At 44.0% G+C, this 25,283-nt stretch overlaps 1 protein-coding gene across 1 annotated transcript; it reads right to left on the bottom strand.

Annotated features, from left to right (window-relative positions):
- Nucleotides 1–903: 903 nt before the first annotated feature.
- On the bottom strand, nucleotides 904–24,692 carry GPRIN2 (G protein regulated inducer of neurite outgrowth 2). Its single transcript, XM_081913666.1, has 2 exons — nucleotides 24,366–24,692; nucleotides 904–4,072 (listed from the first exon to the last, which is right to left on the bottom strand). Exon 2 carries the CDS (start codon nucleotides 4,056–4,058, stop codon nucleotides 2,295–2,297), a length of 1,764 nt encoding a protein of 587 aa, XP_081769792.1. The 5' UTR covers nucleotides 4,059–4,072; nucleotides 24,366–24,692; the 3' UTR covers nucleotides 904–2,294.
- Between the last annotated feature and the right edge of the window lie 591 nt (nucleotides 24,693–25,283).

The following is a 25,283-nucleotide window of genomic DNA, read 5'->3' as shown; positions in this document are numbered from 1 at the left end:
AGCTGGGACCGAGCAACGGGAGCTCACCCCGTTGCAGGGATTCGAACCGCCAACCTTCTTATCGGCAAGTCCTAGGCTCTGTAGTTTAACCCACAGCACCACCCGCGTCCTTCTGAAAGGTCATCACTTGTTTATCTACATCAAATAATTTCACACATCAGAGGAGACTGAAAAAGTATTAATCCAGTAAGCATCCCAGTTCAGAACATTTATTTTTCTAAAAGGCCATCCTTAGGCTTCAGAAATGCATAAACAGAGCCATGTTTTTATGGGATGGGGCTTTAAAAAGTATCTGCTATTTTCAACATTTAGGTAGCCATGGCTTGGTGGGATGACTGTGAGCCTGTGCAAAATTCAGGCACGTGTATTCCCTCCTTCTGGGAGGGTCATGAAGAGATGGAAAGCTTCCAATTTAACCATAGCTTAGGGTTATGTCTGAACCCTAAATTGTGGTTAATCTTAACTTTGGCCAGCTTTATAAACCACAGTTTGGCGTTTAGTGCATTGTAGTAAACCATAGTTATGACTAAACCACAGTCTGTCTAGGTTCAGACATAACTTTATCTTGTGGTTAGTCAAAAATGGAGGTAAAGGTCTCCCCACCCCCATTCTTCCCCACTGCCAACCTTAGGCCGGTGTGTGTGTAATGGAAGCATGCATGTCTGAGGCTCACCCTCATAAACCATGGTTTAGCGTTATGTACAAATGCAGCCAGCACATAGATGAGTGTCTGGGTGGGTTTTTTGACTTCCTAAATCCCCCCTTGAAAATCCTTTATGCTTTAATGCTTTTCAAAAAGCAGCAGGAACACCCCTGGAGAAACTCTGCTGTACACGTAAGAGCAACACAATTAATAACCAAATGACCTGCAATATGCAAAATAAGGAAACATCTGTTTTATTTACTTTTCCCAATTAGCAGACACATTGCCTTGCTGGCTTTCCTCATCAACTGCCACCTGTTTCAGTCTGGTGGACATCAGCTCAAGAGGACAATTACATTTAATGCCAGGAAAACAAAAGTAGCCATGTCGCATAATGACAGGTTAACCTGAGATTAAAATTCATAGTAAACCAGGCATTTGTGACTCTTCTCTGGTAACACTGGTACAGTTGTGCCTTGGTAACAGTGTAAGCACTGACTCCCCTGTGTATTTAGGATGCAATTCCTCATGGCTGAAGAAACTGGATGTGATGTTCTGCAAAGAGCTGTGCCAACTGCACAATGATCTGCAGTGCATCCGGTCTAGAGGAAAGACTAATTGCACTGAAGTCACAGGTTTTATTGTACACAGCATTGTAATTCAATAAGCTATCTAGTAACAAGGAGTGTACTCAATTATGTGCTTTCATAAATTACTACATGCCATCTGTGTAAAAGGTATAAAATGGAATTCTAGTATTTAAAACTACCTGTACAATGTTGCAGTAAGACAAATGCAGGGACCACTAAGTCAGTATTTTCTCTCTATACATGGTTTTAAAAAGGTTCTTACAATTCATACATGTACAGGGAAATACAATGATGTGCTTCAAGCTGTCGTTCAGAAAAACACAGTATTTGCTTGAAGTATTATTCAGAGCTAGATCACCTGGATAAAGCAATACCATATATAAAATGCAGGTATTTGGGCTTTCTTTTTCTTTTAATAGATCTACAGATTACTCAAAATAAAGTGGTACAATTATTGACCTCTTCAAGCTGAGGGTAGAGGAAGAGAATAATATATTTTAACAATTTATATAATTCTGTAGCACTTTAGGCTACAGGTTGAGGAATAGTAGTATTTTATTTGTTTATTTCACTTAAGCATATTTAAACTATGCAGCAAGGAAGGGGTCAGGAAGACATGAGTCCATAGCTTTAAGACAACTGATTAAACTGAGTGCCCCCCCCTAAAAACAATACACACATCCTCAAAAACACTCTTTAAGTGTAGCAAACTAGCACAGCAGGGAGGAAGATTTAACACAGTTATCTCTCTCTCATGAGCTAGTTCAATGCATGTTGTTAGGGTTTATTCATGTGGAAGAGCATTCAAAAACAAGAGCCCAACCCCACCTGTAATCTGAAATGAAACAGTCCAAAATTCTACTACTTCATTCTGAGTAACATGTAGATCAGGGATATATGTACTAAAAACTGTCCCTGGAGCCTCTGCCTTGCAGAGTTCTATTTTAGACCAGCTCACAGTTTCCAGTTTGATTCCAAAGGGACTCCATATTGTATACCCGTGTTTATCTGCAACTATTTTTTTAAAAAAACAAGCCAGTCTTGCAGTCTGCTGGGAAAGTTTATTCCACTGCTGTGCTGGAACGGGCACAGCAGCCTGGATTTCTTAGGCAATGCATCATTGTTCTGAAAGAGGTTTTCTTTTCCTGTTTAGCCGGCAGCTCCTCAGTACTTTTCCTAGAGATCTCTTCCGGTTCAGTCTGAAACTGTTCTATCTGAATTTCAAGGTGCTTCTGGATGGCCAAGCCAAGGACCTCGGGGTCTACAGCCGCACCATACACTTCCCATGTCATGCCTTCATCGTCCCACCTCACCTCCCTCACCGGAGACTTCTCACCCTCTGCCTCGGGCTCCAGATTAACCTCTGGGAACACGTGAGGGTGGCCTTCTGCTGCGACCGAGGGGCTCGTTGCTGCAGATTTACATTCCTTCGTTGGGATGGTTTGTACCTCTACATCTCTGCACTCAAGAAGGGGCTGCAATCCCCGGGTGAGGTCATTCATGGAGGTCATCGTCCCTGTGTCCTTGGTCTTCAGGACAGTGTTGACGCCGTCCTGGCGGCTATTCAACACCACGTACGTCGTCTTCATTTCCTCTTGGGCCCTGCTTGGTTGCATGCAAGGCTGCATGTGCATCATGTGCTCCCCACGCACACTGCAGCAGCGCAGGATGCGCTTTGCATCCAGACCCGACTCACTCACGGACGACACGAGCTTTGGAAGCGTTGCCGTTTCAGCAGCGGGCAAGGACTGGCAGTACCCGGGGGTCACTTGTCCTTTCCCCGATTCACTAACTGAGCAGACCAACCTTGGGATGAACTGAAGGGAAGGGATGGGCAAGGAATGGCAATAGGCCGGGACAGTGCCCTCCATCTTCATCGAAGACTCCGGCCTCATACCGTAAGGAAGAGCAGTACTATTATGGATGGCCACCATGCCAGGTGGGTACATGCCAGCTGCAAAGTTGCTATACACAATTCCACCCTGGGCGTACATAGCCCTGTTTGAGAAGTGGTCTCCAGGCATATGCGGCCCAAGAACAGCTGAGTGATACGCTCCAGGGTCCGCAAAAACGTTTTGCGATACAGCACCATTGTCAAAGACACTAGTGGGCACATCTTGGTCTCGAGGCAAACTTGGGGCCCGACTCATGTGACTTTGGAAACTGGGGGCATTTTCACACGTGTCTGATCCATATCTCGGTCTTGGGAATGCTACGCTGCCTGCCGCAGCCCCGTAACTGCTGCTGGAGCGCATAGCAGAGTATGTGGCACTTGTCTCCATGTGGGGAGTGGAGCTCTGCTGCTTACAGCTGCACGTTAGGTCAGAAAGGCTTCTCTGGACAGCAGCACCCAGTGCTTCCATCGTGCTCAACTGCTGCGGATTTGCATCACAGGTTGCGGACACATCCTCAGCGGTACTGCTCTTGGTGTGTGTCCTAGGGCCAACCCCTCCCGCAGAAGCTGGGGGTTGCTCCACACCCAGGAAGTGGTTTGTGCTTTTGGTGGTGCTCTGCACACTGTCGCTTGGAGACAGGCTGCTCACAGTTCGGAGAGTGGATGCAATTTCCGAGCGGGTTGAAGACCATGCAGAGCTAGGTGTGCTTCCCAGGTCGTTCTCCCTCGCCTGGGCTTGGCAGGCAGAGCTGCTGAGGCTCTTTCGCAGCTCCTGCCTGCTGTTGTGTCCCTCCTCAGAACCCACTCGCCCAACGCCGGCCAGATTTGTGGAGCTCTTTGAGAGAGGGTGATAGTTCAGGTTGAGAGTGCTGTGGCAAACAGAGTTCAAGGTTTCCTGATGGGGGTGGAGTTGGTGGCTGTTTGTTTCCATGGCACTGGAGAGTTCTAGGGCAAGAAAGGGGGAAAAAGAGACAATTAAAAGCAGCTCACGTGTTAAAACAGCTTTGCGCAGGTTCTAAAATAAAGTCACACCCAAGGCCGTGCATATACTGTACTCACATCCCCTGTCCAAATAGTCCTGGGAACTGTAGTTTATTGGGGATGCTATGAGAGGGGCAAACCACTGTTCCTAGGATTTTGTGGGAGGTGTGGAAAATGTAATATATAGTGTATATACAACCATATATGTATAGTGTATATGCAACCATATATGTATAGTATATTTAAATGTATAGTGTATATGCAACCATACTACAGCTCACATATGTCGTAATCCCTGCTACTTATTTGGCATTTTAACAAGTCAAAAGCTTCTATTTTGCAAGAGACTTTTCTTTTTAGATGCCAGGAAAAACCCACCTGTTTTTTCAGGTTTTAAATTATATTTTAGTGTTCAGCTGTTTTTAATTTTGTTGTTTGTTTTCAGCTGCTTTTTTGATGGTTACAAATTAGTCTGAAAGCCACCTTGACAGCTTTTTAAGTCAAAAGGTAGGATATAATCCCTTAAATATATTAAGGTGGAACTTTCGTGCCATGGAGGCAACATGATAGGAGAATATTCACTTAGGAGTAAGATTAAACGTGTGTGTGTGTGTGTGTGTGTGTGTGTGCACTCCTGTGTGGAGACTACATTTAGTTCCACGGCTGACAGGTTCACAACCAATCGCAGTGTTATGAAACCAGTTTCCAAGCAAAAAATAATAATATTAACATTGAATTCACTCTTAATATGGTACTTATGTTTGGAAATCTGCAACAAATCTGTATTTGGGCACAGCAAACAGGAAACATGCAATTTGAAGTGGACATGTTATGACTTATGAGTACCAAAACATTAGACAAGCAGAAGAAGGATTAGGATAGAAATGGAATTAACATCCACTATTTTTGGCTTAGCTTCAGAAGCGGATCTGAAATGCGTTTGCTAATTGCACTGAACTGCTTTGCTTGAAACCAACAAATGCATGTGTGCGTGTGTGTCTACTCTATGAGTTATGATTAAAGCAGTGACCTATTTAATGTACTAGTAAATATAGAATCTGAATTATTATTAGATTTTCTGTTTTGCTTGCTGATGTTGATCTGGTGGCAAATTACTGAAATCCCTGGACAATCTTGTAAAAAAAAAATTGTTGTTGTTTTTTCAAAGGAACTCTGAATAACCTGCAGGGTCTGAATAGCAATTTGGAAAATGGAAAGTAGGTAGATGAAATACATAAGGATTTAATTAAATTATGGAGAATTGGGAGGAGATTTTTTAGAGCGTGTGTTGCTGTCGACAAAGAGCTTAGGAAAGCCTAGCAATGCACCAGTGCTAATCTTTTATTCAAGAGTAAGCACTGGCAAAGTTCATCTTTAAAGAATTAAACTAAAAGTTGTATTTGACTGACGCTTCAGATAAAGAGCCACGTTTTCCATCTCGACATGAAAGATTAAACACACTGGAACAAAAACAATATCCAGACAGCAGAAACCAATAAAAACCCCTTTTTATTTTCAAGAAATAAATTTGCTGTATATTTTATAAAGTGTATAGCAGGGATTGGAACCTGCTAGTCCGGCTTCCAGGTGTTCAACTCCAACTCCAGTATCAACTTCATTCCAGCATGGCCAATAGAGAGGGATGGGGAGAACTGTAGACCAGCAACACCTGACAGGCCACCATCCATTCTTCACCCCCGTTGTGTAAAGGCTTAGGAAATTTCATAGATAGGCCAAAGTGTTGGGTGGTGATGCCAGAAGGGGTAATAGACGCCCATCTTCTCCTTGCCTTCTCTTCCTCCCAACCTGCCTTCCTTGCTTCAGCTTCTCCTCTACTCAGCATGCCCCTTCATGCTTAATAATAATAATAATAATAATAATAATAATAATAATAATAATATGCTGCCAATCTGGCTGGGTTGCCCCAGCTACTCTGTGTGGCTTCCAACACATACAAAAACACAATAAAACATCAAAGATTCAAAACTTCCCATACAGGGCTGCCTTCATATGCCTTCTAAAAGTTGTATAGTTATTTATCTCCTTGACATCTGGTGGGAGAGCATTCCACAGGGAGGGCACCGCTGCCGAGAAGGCCCTTGTTATGTACTGAAGTTCTCACCCTGGGCCAGCAGGGGGATACTGTAGATAGTTTTCACTCAGGTCCACATATGCAAATAAGGCCCTCTTCCCTGGTTCCCTATCCTATTCACGAGGACAGTTCATCCATCCTGATGCATTTCATACCCAGCTTAGAAGCTGGCTTTGGTAGAGAAGGCTTTGGGCTTGCCCACATCTGAGCGTTTTTCAGCTGTTAATCCACTTTCACTGCATTCAAACAAGACCTGAATACTCCACACCTGTAGATATTTGAATTCATATGTGATTTTAAAAAATTTAACAGCCTGTTTTATTTTTGAAAGAGTGTGTATATACAACAATAAATACAAACAACCCATAAAGCATTTGAGAGATGCTCATAAACAACAACACATGGCTAATCTTTTGAGGTTCTGCCTGTAAGAACAACAGATTGATCAAACTGCAAAGTCGCTGCTTTTTTAATACGTGCAAAGTCAGGCCAACAGGCTACAGACATTGGAGAGCTGGTTGCACAAAGGGAGAGTTACTTTGTGCTCTACGTTCCTTAGTCTTAACTCCCAAGCAGATAGACTGGCCTTAGAGCAGAATCTCCATGGCCATCCCTATAGGATAGTACTTCCCTCTGTATATTGCATGGCACCACAGAAGTAAAATAGGCAAGAGGTCAGAGGCTGGTACAGATATTTAGGACAGAGCTTGGCAGGTCTCAAGAGTTCCCCCTCGTCCCAAGTTCAAGTAACTTACTGCAAGTGTTGTTGCTTTATTCTGGTAAGGTAGGAGGGTTTACTATTCTCACCCCACAAATGGCTTGTCTAAAGTTATTTTTCTCTAGGCATGAGTTTCTTTTAGTCTTGGGAGCCCCACTGGCAGGGACTGGCAGGAGGACACTGACAAGTGTGCCATGGGGGGAAAGGGAGCCGGAGTCTGACTCACTAGAGGGGGGCAATGGTTTGTGGGGAGTCTATACCAGCCAAGAGGCAAGAATCAGAAGCATGGGGCATGTCAGGGCTGGAGGAAGAAAAGACAGGCACACAAGTGAAGGGCTAGGTGCTTCCTCACCCTCCCCTGCACCACTGCCTCCCAGAGCCAAGAGAGAACTGAAGGGGGAAGAGCAGAGGCAGCTTCCATGTAGGCTTAGTCTCCGGCTACATGCGTGCAGCCCATTGGGGGAAGGTATATAAACCAGAGGAGGGGGAGTGGTCCCCAGTTGCTGCAACTGCTCCATAGAGCATGGACCTGGGAATAGCTGTCTAGCCATAAGACTACATACCCTCCAACATTCCTCGGATGAGAATGTCTTTTGGCGCCACACTCGTGTGAGAGCACAGCGGCACTGCAAGCGCTGGCTCATCCTCCTCCTCAAGCTCAGTGGCGGCAGTGCCGGAGGGGGGAAATGGGACATTATGGGATCAAATCAGAAGCTGGGATGGCTTCTGTAATTCCGGGATGTCCCAGGAAAATCGGGATTGAGATTGGGATTGGTGTGTGTAGATATCCAAAGCTGCAGAACTGACTGCAAGTCTTATCTTTGACAATAAATCGTTAACTATCTGCTATGTGCATTGCTTTTGCTGAGAAGCACCCCTGACACCCACAAGCAGAAACACTTGAGCTCTGAAATCTGGTTTCCCATCAAACTCTATGCCAAATCTTCTGGGCTCCATCCAACAAAATGATCCCATTAGCTTGAGTTCTCCTGTGGGGTTTTGGAGTGAGCATCACCTAGCCACCCCATGCAACTGGTAGAAGATTGTGGCTTTAAATGCTGGGAAGCCCTCCAAATTTCAACCAATTGGAAATAAAATTTCCCCATTCCATATGAACCGAAAAAGTGTGGGAAACTCAGGTAAACAAAATGGTGGGCAAAGCCTGCTAGAAGTCAAGAAACCAATACAGTGGTACCTTGGGTTACATACGCTTCAGGTTACAGACTCCGCTAACCCAGAAATAGTCCTTCAGGTTAAGAACTTTGCTTCAGGATGAGAACAGAAATCGTGCTCTGGCGGCATGGCGGCAGCAGGAGGCCCCATTAGCTAAAGTGGTGCTTCAGGTTAAGAACAGTTTCAGGTTAAGAATGGACCTCCGGAACGAATTAAGTACTCAACCCGAGGTACCACCATTTTCAGCATCCACAGAGGATTCACAGGAAACTGTTTGCCTGCCACATCTAAGGAGACTACTGAGACCTCCTTCCAGAAACAATTACTGACTTTATAACAGCAGCATCCATGAGACAGAAGCCTGTGCAGAAATAATAGAGGGCAAGGAGCTCCACTTTTAACACCAAGGCAACCACATGCCTCGTTTTACACCAAGAAGGGCAGTGTGATTTTAATTTGCTTATAAGATTGGCTCTGGTAGAAGGCTGCTGTATCTAGGTTCTTATCTGTTCGTAAGCTCATTACAGACACCCTGATTACAACCAGCAACTTCTGGGAAGCATTGCTTGTGATGAAAGAAGTGTGCAAAAGAATCCACAATTTGTGAACTGCACCGAAATCTCTCGATTATGCAAACCTCAGTTTCACCACTATTTAAATAATACATCTCTTCTAACACAAGTACCGGGGGGGGGGAAGGGGGGACAAGTATTTCTTGTGCTCTGGACCTGAAAATAAGAAAAGTCTGCTCGACGTGTATGGAGTTCTAAAAACTTTCTAGAAACTACAAAGGGGGTGGGGAGAGAGATGATATTGAGCCATGAAATTCATTGGGTGGTGATTCCGTTCATTTTCTGTAGGTCACAAATTGTGCATGCAGGGAATAGGGGGTAAGTCACACCCCACTGCTGTCAAAACCTACCAGGCTAGGCCTTGTAATTTAATAGCTTGTCCAGACTTCTATGCAGCATATTTACAGTCTGGACAAACTACTGAGAAGGGATAAACCATCAACAATATCATTTCAAGCCCTCAATTTAAAAATTATGAAACATGCCTCCTTCCCCACAAAAATCTGAATAATAAAACAGGAATTTAGTCTATTTTAAAACTGATCAGTACTTCACTACAGGTAATTTGCACCTTGTGGGCATTTAACTTGCGCACATTCAGCTTTTTGCACTTGGCAAAAGAAATTGGAAAAGGGGGAAGGTACCTGGAGGAAGAAACTTTGGCAATCCTAAATAATAATAATAATAATAATAATAAATAATAATAAATAATAAATAATAAATAATAAATAATAAATAATAAATAATAAATAATAAATAATAAATAATAAATAATAAATAAATAAATAAATATTTATACCCCTCCCATCTGGCTGAGTTTTCCCAGCCACTCTGGGTGGCTCCCAATCAAGTGTTAAAAACAATAAAGCATTAAATATTAAAAACTTCCCTAAACAGGGCTGCTTTCAGATGTCTTTTAAAAATAGGATAGCTGCTTATTTCCTTGACATCTGATGGGAGGGCATTCCACTACTGAGAAGGCCCTCTGTCTGGTTCCCTGTAACCTCACTTCTCGCAATGAGGGAACTGCCAGAAGGCTCTCGGCGCTGGGTCTCAGTGTCCGGGCTGCCACTGAACCCAATGCACTTTGACTGTACACAATTTTGGCTCCGGGTGCCATCTCCGGAAGGTAACCCCAGTATAAGTTGAGAGCCACCTGTGTACGACTTTGAAGGCTCCTTAATCTAATTGTGATTCTGTTTACTTAATCACAACAAGGGGATAAGATTTCCCACCCATCCACCCCAAGGTTTAATTCGTGTTTGCAAAGCATTCCCAATATCTTTCTTGGAATGTTATGTTTATACAGCGCATTAAGACAAAGCTGGAGGGTGGGGAGGGGTGATCTCTGACTAAAATCAAAGATAAATTCCCCTCCTGCCCCTGCCACAAACTAACACGATAATTTCATCCTTCCGTGTTCATAATGAGATTTGGGCGACACGACACGCACAAAAAAACTATTTGAGTTTTTGTTTTGTTTCATCAGCTATTGCCAGCTGCATATCAGCATATGGGAATCAGCCAACTTTTCTCCCTCCCTGCTCCTGATGTGTCAGGTGGGGTGGCTAATCCTGAGGATTTCGTACACGTAACCGAAAGGATTACTCAAGTGTTTTGTTTTCCTGACAGGTAATATAGTTTCTCTAATTTAAAAACGAAAAACAAAAATGACCTGAAGTTTTGTCTCCAAATGCAGCTGCCTTTAAAATGTCCTTCCTTCCAGATGGTAAATTGCTACTAATCAAATCACTGCACTAGGTTTTATTTAATGCTCAGACTGACCTTCCTCTTACTTCTAGCTGCACTTGAAATAATCTTGTTCGAGCAAATAAACCAAAGGCAATGTGTGTTTAAATGTAGGTCAGCAAGAATATTTGCCCGTATCCTATTTCAGAGCTTGCAGGCTTGTTTTTTTAAAACAGAAGAACAAGCTTTAAACTGGAGGCTCCCAAATTGTGCTCCACAAGCTCCATTCAGGTGGACTGCTGAAAGGCTGGAGAGCAGCTGAGAACATTTGCACTTGGTTAATTTTTCCCCATTGACAGATATTGAGGCCGTTTTGGGCAGGGCTGGGTTATCAGACAGGTCATCAAGGGCTCAGACTTGGCCCCATAATTTTCATAACATAGCACACTGATTCTGCCCCCCCCAAAAAAAAACCAGTTAAAGGTGACTGATGAACCTGACCTGACTTTCACCTCTGAAAACCCAGCCACATCCATCACACTAGACAGGTATAAAGGCTGTAATTCAGAACTTTCCAAACAGTGTGTCGTGACATGTTAGTGTTTTGGCTGCAATGTGTAGGTGTGTCGCACGAACGCTCCCTGTGCTCCCCCCGAGGCTGCAAAGGGAGCGGGCAGCCCTCCCGGTTTGCTAGTAAAACTGAATTACTGTGTCGCGAAATGATACGTGTCTAAAAAGTGTGTCCTCAATATGAAAAGTTTGAAAAACTCTGCTATAATTGTTAAAATATGGGTTATGTGTTCGATTTCTTAAACAAAACTGTTAACCAAGACCTCTAGTAACTACTCCATGAAAAAAGGGAAGAGGGACTTTTGCCTAAAGTTTTTGTTACACCTGGGCATCTCTGTTTGATTTAACCAATTTGATTTAACACATGCTTCCTTCTTGTCCCTGCATATCATACTGTGTAAGAGACTGTAAACTGGGTATAACATACATATAAGAGGTTCCTTCGGTAGAGCATGAGACTTAATCTCAGGGATGTGGGTTTGAGCCCCACGTTGCAGCCAAAACACATGCAGCTGTTAAAATACATGAATTGGCTAATCATGCCATATTATGCAAAGCGAGAAGGAAGTTTTGGAAAAAGTCAATTATGCAATGAGGGTCATTGTAAATAAACATAACAAAACACCAAAGGGTTTCAGCCATTATGGTTTGAACTAGAATTCCAACAGTTTCCCAAATCATGGGCATGATTAATGGAGATTCCTCTCCTTTTAAATGTATGTCGTATTACTTAAATCCTCTGAATAGCTCTTTATTTTATTTTATTATTTTATTTATTATTTACAGAATTTATATACCACTCTATAACCAGAGGGTGCGGGTGGGGCTGCGGTCTAAACCACAGAGCCTAGGGCTTGCCGATCAGAAGGCTAGCGGTTGGAATCCCCACAAAGGGGTGAGCTTCTGATGCTCGGTCCCAGCTCCTGCCAGCTTAGCAGTTCAAAAGCACATCAAAGTGCAAGTAGATAAATAGGTACCACTCCGGCGGGAAGGTAAACGGCATTTCCGTGCACTGTTCTGGTTTGCCAGAAGCGGCTTAGTCATGCTGGCCACATGACCCGGAAGCTGTCTGCAGACAAACACCGGCTTCCTTGGCCAGTAAAGTGAGTTGAGCGCTCCCCCCGAGCTTGGCAAATTCTACTTTTAGAGGAGTTATTGGTGCATGTTAGAGAATATCTACACTTTGTTGACTGGGAATGCTGTGGGAAAGTTGTTAATTAAAGAACAGACAGTGAGCAGACGCTTACAAATATCAAGCCTCAGTTTTCATTTATCAGAACCTTTGGGGATTCAGAATGACCTAATAAAAATACCGTATTCACTCAAGCCTAATGTGCCATCAAATTTAATGTGCACCTCAATTTTCAGAACCTTGAAACCAAAGGAAGTATTTGCTGGCGGATGCAAATGTGCCATTGAATCTAATGCGGTAAACGGCTCCTTAATCTGTGATAGCCCTCTTTTATGTTCGGACACTTTGTTGCATAAATTTAGCACCTGTACTAAAAAAGAAAAAGGAAAAAGCTGCTTACTTGTGGTGAGATTCTGCAATATTTTGAAGATGAGTATTATGAGTCAATTCTTGGTTTATTTTTTTCGAAAGGCAAAATGTTTTGTTTTGATTTTATGTAACCCACTCTGGGATCCTTTTTGGATGAAGAGTGAGGTACAAATACCATAAATAAACAAAATAAGACTAAAGCTACCCTAGTAATTACTAGGCCAATAAGTTTTCTTGGCGGTTCTTTCAAAACTTTACCTGGGCTTCTTGCTGAATAATCTGGAAGTTTAGATCAAGTTTAATATACTGTCATTTCAGAAGAACAGATAAGTTTAAGATGTGGGGAAAGGTTGACTGACCTTATATTCTCTGTTGCCATATGATTAAATATTCTGAGAGCAAAGGGAGCTTTTTATACAGCACTTGCTGAGCTTGAGGCAACTTCTGATAGGATTAATCTTCACAGATTATGCTGAAAGCTTTGGAACACAAATATTGAGAGGTGGTCATTTGTTCTTTTGGAAGCCTTGAGAGTGAGAAAGAAATAAAAGTTAACTGAGTTAATCCCCTCTTCAAGGTGTTGATGCCAGGGTTTTGCTTATTTTTAGATCTCTATCTAAAGGGTACTTTTCCTTTTTTAAAAACAATGCAATCCTATACAAGTCTGCATCCAATTACCATTTGCTCTGGTTGCAATGTGCTCCCACCACTGGTTTTTGCATCTGTGTACATACATTACCCAGAATGAAGATAGCCTGTGGTTTCTCGTGAAATACTGCCGTTTGATGCATTTTCCCCAAGCCAGCTTTGATCCAACTTGAGAACTGCAGCAGAAAACTAACCAGGCAATTCACACTAGGGAGGCAGTGTGAGATCAGGGCTGCATGGGCTCCATCTCACCAGATTGGCCGCTACCGATTCATATTTCTTTCAAGAAGGGTCATAACTGCAGATGACTGGTACTAAATGGTTGCGATTAAAGGAGGGGGGAGGGGCTTGCATAGGACTGTGTATGGTCTAATTGAGTGATCCTAGTGTCTCCAACGTGGCACCCACGGGCACCATAGTGCCTTCACACACACACCTTGGTGCTCACCAAGGCCCCTGCCCAATATTTTTTATTTTTCATGGGTTTGGTTTTTTTTGGCAGGGGTGTGTGTGTGTCATTGTTGGGTGTTGCCTGATTTTTTTTTTAAATGTTTCATTTGGTCTGAGATACTTGTGTTTTGCTTGATTTCTCTTTTTTATGACTGAGCAGCACCAGCTTTTCTTCTGTGAAATGGGTATATTCTGGTGTCCACGTCAGTTTCTTAGATTTGTGTATGTGTCCCCTGGGCTCCAAAAAGTTAGGGACCCTGGGGTAAGCAGTATAAACATCCAGCCAGGATACTCATGCAATAATCATTGCCTGTGGAGCATACTGTGCTTTGGACAGCCTAACTCAACTTCAATGACAATTGTAAAAGTCAACACAAGCTAGGAGACAAACTGCTTCTCTGGATGATGCTCCATCTAACTGTGGTCTAATATTTCACTCCAAGTCAAATGAATTTGGGCATATTGCTCCCCTTAGCCCTGATATTTTCAAATCCCCACCCCACCCTTGTCACCCCATTGTGAAATATTAGACTGCAGACACCTCAGTGCCCCTCCCTTCTGTTTATGCTACTCTGTAAAACACATTGTAGATGCTATAGGAAGTAAAGAATTGGTGGTGGCAGGTGAGGGGGAAGTCTGCTAACAAGAAGCCCTTTGAATGGGGTATAAAGGTAAAGGTAAAGGGACCCCTGACCATTAGGTCCAGTCGTGACCAACTCTGGGGTTGCGCGCTCATCTCGCTCTATAGGCCGAGGGAGCCTGCATTTGTCCGCAGACAGCTTCCGGGTCATGTGGCCAGCATGACTAAGCCGCTTCTGGCGAACCAGAGCAGCGCACGGAAACGCTGTTTACCTTCCCGCCGGAGCGGTACCTATTTATCTACTTGCACTCTGACATGCTTTCAAACTGCTAGGTTGGCATGAGCAGGGACCGAGCAACAGGAGCTCACCTCGTCATGGGGATTTGAACTGCCGACCTTCTGATCGGCAAGTCCTAGGCTCTGTGGTTTAACCCACAGCACCACCCTGCTCCTTGCCACCCTAAGGAAGTCCACTGCACAAGAAAGAAATGAAGTTTAAGGGCTATAACTGACTGCTGATGCTGCCTCAATGGAAAGGGAAAAGCCAGCTGGCAAAACCAACTTCTAGCGTCAGAGCAAAACAAAAAACAAAACACTGCCAACTTTCACTAGCCCTGTAAGAACGGGACACAGCAGTGGACCACAGGCATGGGATCTTAAGAGATATTTCAAGCAGCCTAGACCTCCAGAAAGTCAGTTGCACCAATATAGAATGTTAAGCGTCATGACCTAACAGCAATAATGAAAAAAACTCTGCTATCCATTGTTTGTAATCATGCAGGGAGGTAGAAGCGAAGCTGTGGGTCCTGGCTTGCTGTAGACAGCTAAGAATTAAATCAAAGTGCCAGCTATGCAGGGAGCACTGAGTAGCATTAGTTGGATAGAGGTGGTGGCTGTGGTAGTGAGAAATATCATTTCCCCCACATCAATTCACCTGGCACCACTACTGCTTGTGAACATTAAAATTGCCGATTGAAAAAGAGTAGAGGTAGGAAGGGAAACTGTAGATAAAGAAGAGCTTCGGTGTTGCTTAGCATTGAGATCAATAAAGTCTGAATGTGCACGCACTTGGGTTGTTGCTGTTTCAAAAAAGAGAGACCTGCTAGTGTGCCGTTGAAAAGGAACACCTGCAGCCACATGAAAGACCTCTTCATCAAACTGTAATCTTTTTGTGAAGTTGTCTAGTTAATCCCTTGTGCAATTAGAAAAGTGGAACAGGCTGAGTGTAAATTAAATTGACACCAGCTGCTGTCCAAGGAATATGAAGTGGTGTTCCATAGCTACAATGAAAAGGGGCTGTGACTACAACTGTACAAAAGGTCTCTTCTCGCATTCTTAAATTGGATTAACAACTGTGTCAGTACTGGTGAAGTAGCATTAAGTTATATGATATATCTGGTTTTTTACTACTTGTGTTAAATCTATACTTTTGTACGACAAGGCTAAAGCTGCAGCCTAAACCCTGGCCAGAGAGCAGGGAGGGCACCACTGTGTCCATAGCCCTGCCAATCATGCTGGTTGGGGTGGAGGGTGCCGGTGGGTGGGGTGGAGCATGGAGCTGGTGCAATGACCAGACCCAGATCAGGCCCAATGACATCTCACAATGCCAGTGGGGCCAGCTCAGGATCCAGCGCACTCTGGGCTGCTGCAACCCCCTCCTGCACCTGTTTGCGGGTTTTCTGTGGGCTGCTGCCAGTAGGGATCCCACTGGAATCTCCAGGCTAGCAGAGTGACACCGGCGTCACTTTGCAGGTGGAAACTCTGAGGACACCTCTGCCCAATCCACACACACACACCCCAACCTGCACAAAGGGGTTTTGGCATGCACTGCCCAGCCATTTTGCTGTGCTAACATGAATTGGCAAGAATAGGTACCATCTATTAGCGAGGAGGGAACTAACAGAGACTTAATGGGAAGGCTAATAAATCTACACTGGAGACTTAAAACTGGTTTATCATTAACCCTTCTTCAAACGAACCTGTGGAAATTGTACTTCTGTCAGAATCCAACAACAATTCTTAGGATTCTTTGAGGGGAGGGGGCAGCATGTGTTGAACTTATATAAAACCGATCCAATTTTATTGTGTAGCCTTTGTTCTCAAAATAATAAGTGAGACAGGACCTCCAACTGGAGAACTGGTTCAACCTCAGCCTTCTTTCAAATTTCAGTGGCACCCTGTGTGAGGATAAAATTCGATGCCCTCCCCGCCTATTGCCTTATGCTCGGCACATGCACAACATCCTGGTTGCAGTGCCCCCTTCAGCTCAGTGTGAGGGAACCGTTCATGCTGTTCTATATCCACCCCTGCTTCCTGACTTTTCCTAAACTCTTCCCCATTTCCCCATCATTTATACCAAATAAATGGAAGTTTAACAGATGCCCTTGTCTGAAATGCATGTGATAACTGAGTTTAAGCTCTGTGGACCCCTGGTTTCAATATCCACGTGTTGGCATTGGTTAAGGAAGGTGGTTTAGAGCAAAGGTGGGCGACCTTTTTCAGCCTGTGGGCTGCGTTTCCTTGTGGGCATCTTTTCTGGGCACCACATGCCAATGGTGGGCATGGCAGCCAGAGGCAAATGTGGATGGAACAGTGGAGGCGACTGTTACTTTTACTTCCATAACAGGCCACTAACCAGCCATGCAGGCACCAGTGGTTTCTACACACTTAAACTCTCCATCCTCCACTTGGGCAAAAGCACTTGAGGGGTGTGTGGAGCAGGGCTTGTGTAACTTGAACTATGAAACCTGATTAAGTATTCAAGTACAAATCTCTTATACTTGAATGCAGATGATATTGTCCAGTGCTTAGAATGAAAAGGAGGAATGGTGAGAGTAACCCAGTGGGGAACCCCCAAGGGAAGAAGGCTCAGAGCTTGGGGATTGGTGGTGGGGCAACCATGAGAGGTCAGAGGGAGAAGAGAGAGAAGACTGGGAGGAGGAGGTACCAGAAGTTGAAGGGGTAACATGGCTTAGTGAGCTGGGAGAGTCTGTGGCAGAGAGAAGTCCAGAATCAGGGGCAGAAGCTGAAGCAGGAGAGTGGAATAAGGGAGGCCAAGATGCAGACACGAGTCAGGCTGGTGAAGAGTCACAGGTGTTCCTTTTTGGACAAGGTGAACTAGAACTATAACACTCTCCTGTTTAAAACTAACTTTTCAAGCACCGGTACTGTCAGATGAAGTGTGACTTTTTAGCAAAAGGGGTTTGATACTTGATTTTCACATGCAGCAGAATCACGTGGTGAATGGACTGTGCTATTCAAAGTGCAGGTAGCAATTGCATATTTGAGTGCTTCCCCACAAAAAACGAACCACCAATGTCCAACATCCTGAACACAGAAAACTAGCATATCATGGAGCATAGTTCTAGGCTGGCCTTCTCCCTGGTGCCCTAGCTTTCTATATACAGAGATATTCCCACCACAATAGTATAGTCTAGGTGGGTGGAAACTATATGACCTGGGACTCAGCTACATTAGTCAACAAACAACATTTTGAGTGTGTTATAAACATGCAACACCAGATGGCGGTGGAGAGCAAAAAAAATATTGATGTGATTTTTACATAGCGTTTTTTTATTTTGTTATAACAATTTAATTTCTGAATTTTTAATAGTGTGTCCCCCCCGCCCCCCGGTGTGTAGATTCATCCCTGATCCTGCTGCATGCACAGATCAGCTTTTAGCTGGTATCCAGACACACTACTTAAACAATAGCTGTGCCCATATTAATTCCCACTAGTCCAGCACAGCAGTTGATGGGACTAATGTCAGTGTGGAAAACCCCACACAATTTGCAAACATTACTTCACTGTATTTCTGGATTAGCACTAATTTACTGAACCAGTGAAGTTAGAAACTCTTGTATGGGCATGGCTACAGTATGAAATTAGTAAGTTAAATGCTGTACTTATTAAACTTGGCAGGTAGGGCATTTAGGGCTTTGTAGTATGTTGTGTGGCATATGTCTTCCCACACACCTGATCCCTGCAGTCCACATAGTTTAGAAACAATGTCCACACAGGTGACTGCAGGACCCTCGTAGGCTCTACAGCCTAGCTTCATAGTGTTAGCATTGGGAAATCTTTTAAATTCCTTCTCCTGCACTGCTAGGAAGGACGTGCACTAAAGCACTGCATTGCTTAGCCTTACTTTTAGACTTGGTGCAGATGTGCACTTGAGTACCATATGCGTGATGACTGGAAGTTGGATGTGTGCGCTGACTACACTACCAAGTGTTATCTGAGACGATACAAAGGCTCAGTCTGCCATGTTAGTCGCCTATTGACAGATCCAAGCCAATGAGTATAGCTGTCAAGAGTTGAGCGTGTATGTACTACCCCTTACTAGAGTGAGTCCAATACATTTTGGCACCTGAGGCAAACCACAAAATGGTGCTTTCCCCCTGCCAAGGAAGGAGTAAGTGAACATGGGGAAGAATAAAGATCTACATTGGGAACAAGAGGGTGAGTGAAGAAACAAGGGGAAGGGGAATCACGTCAACATTACCCAATGGTTGAAGTGGGAATCAAAGACCATTGTGGTGGGAAAGGGGCCTGCTCTGAATCATGCCAGGTGGATGCAGAGCCCAGAAGACCCCAAGCGGCAGCCTTCCACCATTTCTTCTCTAGGGGTGGGAGACCAGCAGAACCTCCTATTTGCCAAGAAGCTGCTATAGAGGTGGCATGGGGGGAGGGGGCTGCCAAAGATGTGGCAGATCCAACCTCCAAGGAGCACACCAAAGCTATTGCAGTGGCAGTAGCGGCAGCAGCAGCAGGCAATTCATCTATTGGAGGCTGGATCTGTTGGCCCTCTGGATCCTGGGCCTGAGGGAGTCACCTCACCTTGACTCATGCATGAGCCAGCCCTGTCTCTTAACCACCATTATGTAGAAGATAGAGATATACCATTGTTAAATTAAAAGTAAGCCTCTTGTTTAAATTGACATTAGGTACAGCATCTTAAAAAGAGGAGACATCACCTTGCCAACAAAGGTCCGTATAGTTCAAGCTATGGTTTTCCCAGTAGTGATGTATGGAAGTGAGAGCTGGACCATAAAGAAGGCTGATCGTCGAAGAATTGATGCTTTTGAAGAAGATCAAACCAATTCATTCTGAAGGAAATCAGCCCTGAGTGCTCACTGGAAGGACAGATCCTGAAGCTGAGGCTCCAATACTTTGGCCACCTCATAAGAAGAGAAGACTCCCTGGAAAAGACCCTGATGTTGGGAAAGATGGAGGGCACAAGGAGAAGGGGACGACAGAGGACGAGATGGTTGGACAGTTTTCTTGAAACTACAAACATGAGTTTGACCAAACTGTGGGAGGCAATGGAAGACAGGAGTGCCTGGCATGCTCTGGTCCATGGGGTCACGAAGAGTCGGACACGCCTAACAACATCTATCTATCTATCTATCTATCTATCTATCTATCTATCTATCTATCTATCTATCATCTATCTATCTATCTATCTATCTATCTATCTATCTATCTATCATCTATCTATCTATCTATTATCTATCTATCTATCTATCTATCTATCTATCTATCTATCTATCATCTATCTATCATCTATCTATCTATCTATCTATCTATCTATCTATCTATCTATCTATCTATCTATCTATCTATCTATCATATATTAGCCAGAATGATATTCCAGCAAAGTTATAATGGAAGCATTGGAAAATAAAAAAGTTACTTTTTGCAAGCTGCTGTCAGGTTAATCTAGAAACCACATAAGCACCACAATCCTCACTAGGATGCCCAAATGCAAAAGAAGAAGACTCCTGTACCTTTAGTAGTTGTATAGAGAGGAGAAATTTTGGTAGCACAGCTCTTCTCACCTCTGAGCATTAAGCTGCATCTGCTGGAATTCTGCTATTAAAGGTGGCATGGAGAGTCCTGTCTTTCTTTGCATCTGGCCTCTCTAATCCCCAGTGGAATACTAATTGCCACCATCCTCTTAAAAATAATATCTTTCCTGGAAATAAAAAAATGTGTAGAATATACGTATTAAAAGTAACATTTTTAAAAAATATGAAAAAATGATAATTGTGGCAGGGGGAGCATGATATTGCTTCAATCTTGACTTATTACAGGATTTTGAATACAGTGGTACCTCGGGTTAAGTACTTAATTCGTTCTGGGGGTCCGTACTTAACCTGAAACTGTTCTTAACCTGAAGCACCCCTTTAGCTAATGGGGCCTCCCGCTGCCGCCGCACCGCCGGAGCACGATTTCTGTTCTCATCCTGAAGTAAAGTTCTTTTTTTTAAAAAATAATATTTATTAAAGATTTTCAAATACAACAGAAAAAGAAAAGGAAAAAAAAAGCATCCACAATCAAAACCTTAATTTCATGAACATCTTTCCAGGACTTCCCCTCCCCTCCCCCTCTTGTATTCCACTTCTTTCACATAGATTCAACAAGTTCTTACCCCAAATTTTAAACTTATTATCATTAACCCAATTTAAAGACAAGATTTTTTCCCATCCCCTAAAATCGACTTAGTCCCTTCCACGAGTTCCCCTCTTTAATATACAGTACAGATTAGAATCAAAAAAAGATAGAAAAAGAATAAAATATAATTTAACACCCTTTGGATTCCAAATTTCCCTCCCCCCCTTTCCCGGTTGCGTTCCCAATGTCCATCAATGTCTGCCGTCCTCCTGGAGCTCCCAGATCTAAACCATAGTTCTTCACCAATCCACTTTGCCGTCTTTTTAATAATCTTTGACGTCTTTTTAATCATCTTTAGTATCAAATGTCCAATCTTGGAAGGAGTCTAATTCAAAAATGTCCATTTTTTCCATCCAGATCTTTGTATTTAAGAGTAAAAACTCCATTTTTTATTTCTTTAGACCTTTCAGATCTGAATGTCCCAAATGTCCAATTCTTGTTGTTCTTGTTATTCTTGTTGATCTCTCTCTTCCTTCCCCCCCCCCTGCTCTACTGCACAAATGTTCTAATTCCAAAAGCTTCTAATTCCTCTGCAGAGGCTTTGTTATTCATGTACAAAACATTACGTCAAGTCCCTTCCATTCTTCAATAGATAAATCTATTGTCTCCTTTAGTGTGTAGACCTCTGTAGACAAAATAGTGTTCCATTTCTGCAGTCTCCCAGGAGATAAAAAGTCCTTTTCCAATTCCATGCCAACAATACTTGTAATGTCCCACAGCTCCTCTAGAGGGATTATAGTAACTCTGTTTCCTTCCAGATCACACCCAACAGTCAAAGTAACTTATTGTTCCTTATTTTAAACAATTTATATCCAATTTATAACAAATGTAACCAGCAAAGTCCTCGTAACAAAGTTCTCTTTTACTCTTCCACTTGACATCTCCTTTGACAGCTGTCAAAACCTTTCTCCTCTCCCGGCACTCTCACAGATCGCTCCCGGGGTTTCGGGGGGGGGGGGTTCATTTCAGTTCAGATTCCACTTTTCTCCTCCAGCCCAGTCTTATAATTTTCCATCGCGGAATTTAGTAACTTTATCAAAATAAGGTTGCGCTCGATCTTAGTTGTCAAATCCTTTGCTTTAGCTCCTCTACAACAGGGGGGAGGTTGACTTCCTTTTTTGCACCTCCCCCCGCTCGCTCCGAATTTTAAAAAAAAATTATTTTTCTCCCTTTTTAATCCAGGTTCCAATTACTCACGGGTTATTCTTTTAAGTCCAGATTTTCAATGGAAGAAGTCAGCGCTCTCCATCGAATGGCAAGCGGCTTCGCTCGGCAGGGGAAGCGGAGGACTCAAAGCACCCCCCCCGTCACCTGTTCCGCAGCCTTTAAAAAGGCTCCTTCGCGGGTCGGGGGGGCGCAAAAGGTGCCAGCCGAGTCACCATGTCCATGGGTTTCAGCGCCCATGGTTTTTGAGGGTCCCCGCGCTGAAGTAAAGTTCTTAACCCGAAGTACGATTTCTGGGTTAGCTGAGTCTGTAGCCTGAAGAGTATGTAACCCAAGGTACCACTGTATGTTCCACCAGTGAAAGCTGAGTAAATATGCATATAATTTTGTTGTAATGGTAGCCCCTTTTCCACTTTTATATATGGCTTTCACTTCCAAGATGCCTCCTTAACTATCTGTTAAAGTACCGTTTGGGCGTCTTTATTATGTACTCAGTTATACAGCTGCAAATACAACATTTTAAGTGTGTTTTAAATGCATTATACAAATGTGACACTAGATGGTGCTGATAAGCTAATGGCAAATCCCATATATACTTTATGTTTTTTTTGAAAAGGCATTTTCACAGCATTTTTAAAAAAATATCTGTGTAGATTCAGCCTATTAGGCACAAAACAGCTGTAAGATTTGACCTAAAAATTCATTGGTTACTAATACAGGTATCTTTTGGAAAGTTGCCTGTTGCATTCAGCAACAACTCTTTCCTATAATTTAACATTTCAAAGGTGCAATTTTCCTAAAGAAAACGTGTTTGACTTTTCTCCTGCAGTTCTCTAGTGAGCACAACACAAACTGCAAAATCTTGCAGTATTGCACCTTTTGGAGCAACGAGTGTGTGTGCATGCAGTGTATTCAAGAGCAAACTGCATGTAGGGTTGCCAACATTTTTACCAGCTCTGTGCTTGCACCCAGATTAAGCAGATATGCTCTCTCCCACCATATGCTTTCTATGCTGGGAAAGCTCTGCTTGCTAAATCTCTGCAAACCACACTGCCCTTAAAAGCAGAGGAGCCAATGCTGGGACCCAGAGGGGTTGTCCTCCTGCTCCCAGATAACCAGTTCACACCCCCAACCCCCATTGTTGGACCCATGTATTTAGAACGACACATATTCACGCATCATGCTTGCTGCTCTTTATGAGCCCTCCCAATATTGTTTTTTTCCTGGTTCCAGCAATTAAGCCAAAGCTGGTTAAAGAAACACACAGGGCAGTAACTGAATGCACACCCCCTGCCAGTGCACAATCAATACATTTTCCCATCTATAGTATCTGCCGTCATAGACTACATTTCCCCACCAGCAAAAGAACTCTCTCTCATTTAAAGTCAACAATACAAAGATCTCAGAGATCCATCTCCAGATTGCCATTTTAAAAAAGCACCAAAACTTTAGTGAATTCCATCTAAGGAAGAAACAACGTGGAAGTGTCAATTTTCATTCCAGAAGGGGGCGTAACAAAATGTACAGCACTAATATTTGCACAGTGTATAGGTCCCAAGTCCCTGAGGCCCTGGGTGCCCGAGCACCCACAAATTTCCCCATGAAGGGGCCGGGTTCCCAGAAATTCTGGTGCCAGGGCCATGCATGCTGCACAGCACCCATGGCCTGGGCATCCCCCAATCGTGGGGCCACGTTGGCACTCCTGGCACAGCGTATCTCTTGATGATAATTCTGGGGCAATTCAAAGGTTATTGGTTGCGACCCCATAGCAAAAAAAGGGAGTGCTTGTTCCCTCCCACTTCACACAGACCACATTCAACAGCAATACTTCAACATCCTGTGCTCTTTTAAAATGTGTTTTTTTGGGGGGGGCTAGTGGGTTGTTATTTTTATTTTTATCATGTATTTTGTGGTTTTATATCTTGATCTTATTCTATGAACCACCCAGAGACCCTGGGGTACAGAGTGGTATATAAAGTCAATCAATCAATAATAATAATAATAAACAACAAATAGAACAGGTAGAGCATATAACCTCCAGCGCCCCAGCTGAGCATCCCTAAAACATTAAAGAATGGAAACAAAATCACTATACAACACAAGCACAGCAGAGACTTGACTCCGGCCGCATGGCCCAGCACCAGAGGGGTGTTAACTCAGTCCCACAACCTGTGTTTTCTGGAACCCTCAAAAGCAGACGAGGGTGCCCCTGAGCATGTGCAAAGTACACCCCCCCCCCCACAGTGGCCTAAGCTGGGACGAAGATGAGGACAAGAGGCGGACAACCTGAAACGCACAAATCAAACTTTGGAAATCCTCCACGGGACGAAAGGGATAGTTAAGCAAAAGCTGGCACACATCTGGCAAGGGGGGTCGAGAAAAGACACTTGTGAATCCGCGTTGAATCCGGCGAGTTTCCTTACTGGCGTCTTAAGGGGCTCTTTTTTCCCGCCACCGCTGGGAAAAGGAAGCCCATCATGGCTAAGGCAGTCACTGCTAGGTTTCCCTGGGAAAACCTCGACAGCCCCTTTCCAAGCGCACGCTTTGTGTGTAAAAAAAGAAGAGAGGTTTCTCCGACGAGGTTTCTCCCTCTTTGATAGAGGGCAGAGGGAAACAAGCGCCGCCGGCCTCCGCAGACCTTACCTTTCCCTCCAAGTCACGGAGGTTTCACATCCAGGCCGCAGACGCCTCCAGCTCTTGGGGGATTCCCACGAAGGATGAGGATGCTCGCTAGGCGAAGAGAGAGAGGACCGGAATGGCGCGCGATCTCTTGCTCGAAGTCTCCCTTTGGGAACGGCCACCAGGGGATGAGGCTGAGGGAAGGCGGCAAAACAGCCCTCGAAGCGAGAAGGGAAGAGGGCGCGCGGGAGGGGAAAAAAAATAAAATAATAATAATAAATAGCCCGAGGTGTTGTGTGTGTGTTTTCCCCCTCTTCACATCTCCAGGTGAGCCACTTTGGGAGTGCCTGCCACCCCCAAGGCTGTGAGGAAACAAAATGGAGACTGGCAGCCGAGGGACTAGAGATAATCCGGTTGCCTCATCTGATTACTGGGCCTGTGCAAGCTGAGGGGAGGAGAGAGGGAGGAAGGCAGGGAGGAAGAAAAGGGTCAGGGAAAGGATAAAGGGGCACATATTTGTATGTATATATACATATATATAAAAGAAGAAAGGGTGTGTGTTTGTGTGTACGGAGGAAGCGGCACAGACAGGGCCGGCTCTACCGTTAAGCAGAGGGAGAGGGCCGCCTCAGGGAGCTGATTTGGGCTCTCATCCAAGGGCAAGGAGCTGCTTCATTCTTTTATTTATTATCGCCTTTTACCGCCACCGAAGGGGAAGGCGGCTTGTGGGGTTTTCGGCCTCGGGTGCCAAAATAACTGTGATGGGCACAGTCACAGGAGGCAGGGGTGCATTTGCAGCTTCGCCTCATGCAGAAAAAATGTTCGATGCCAGCTCTATGGATAATGAGAAGTGTTCCTTGTCCTTCATATTCTCAGGAGGTCGCTGTGTTTTGCAGGAGAGCTCTTCTCTCACGTCCCTAAAATATCGGAAGCCTGCTCCGT

This window comes from Podarcis melisellensis, assembly GCF_964234715.1.
Source record: "Podarcis melisellensis genome assembly, chromosome: 5".
NCBI lineage: Eukaryota > Metazoa > Chordata > Lepidosauria > Squamata > Lacertidae > Podarcis > Podarcis melisellensis.
Note: the sequence above shows the minus strand (reverse complement) of the source record. Positions and strands in the feature narration are given on the sequence as shown.

Bases quoted from the DNA above. Each gene is read 5' to 3' on its own strand.
- GPRIN2 (XM_081913666.1), bottom strand. From the start codon at position 4,058: ATGGAAACAAACAGCCACCAACTCCACCCCCATCAGGAAACCTTGAAC.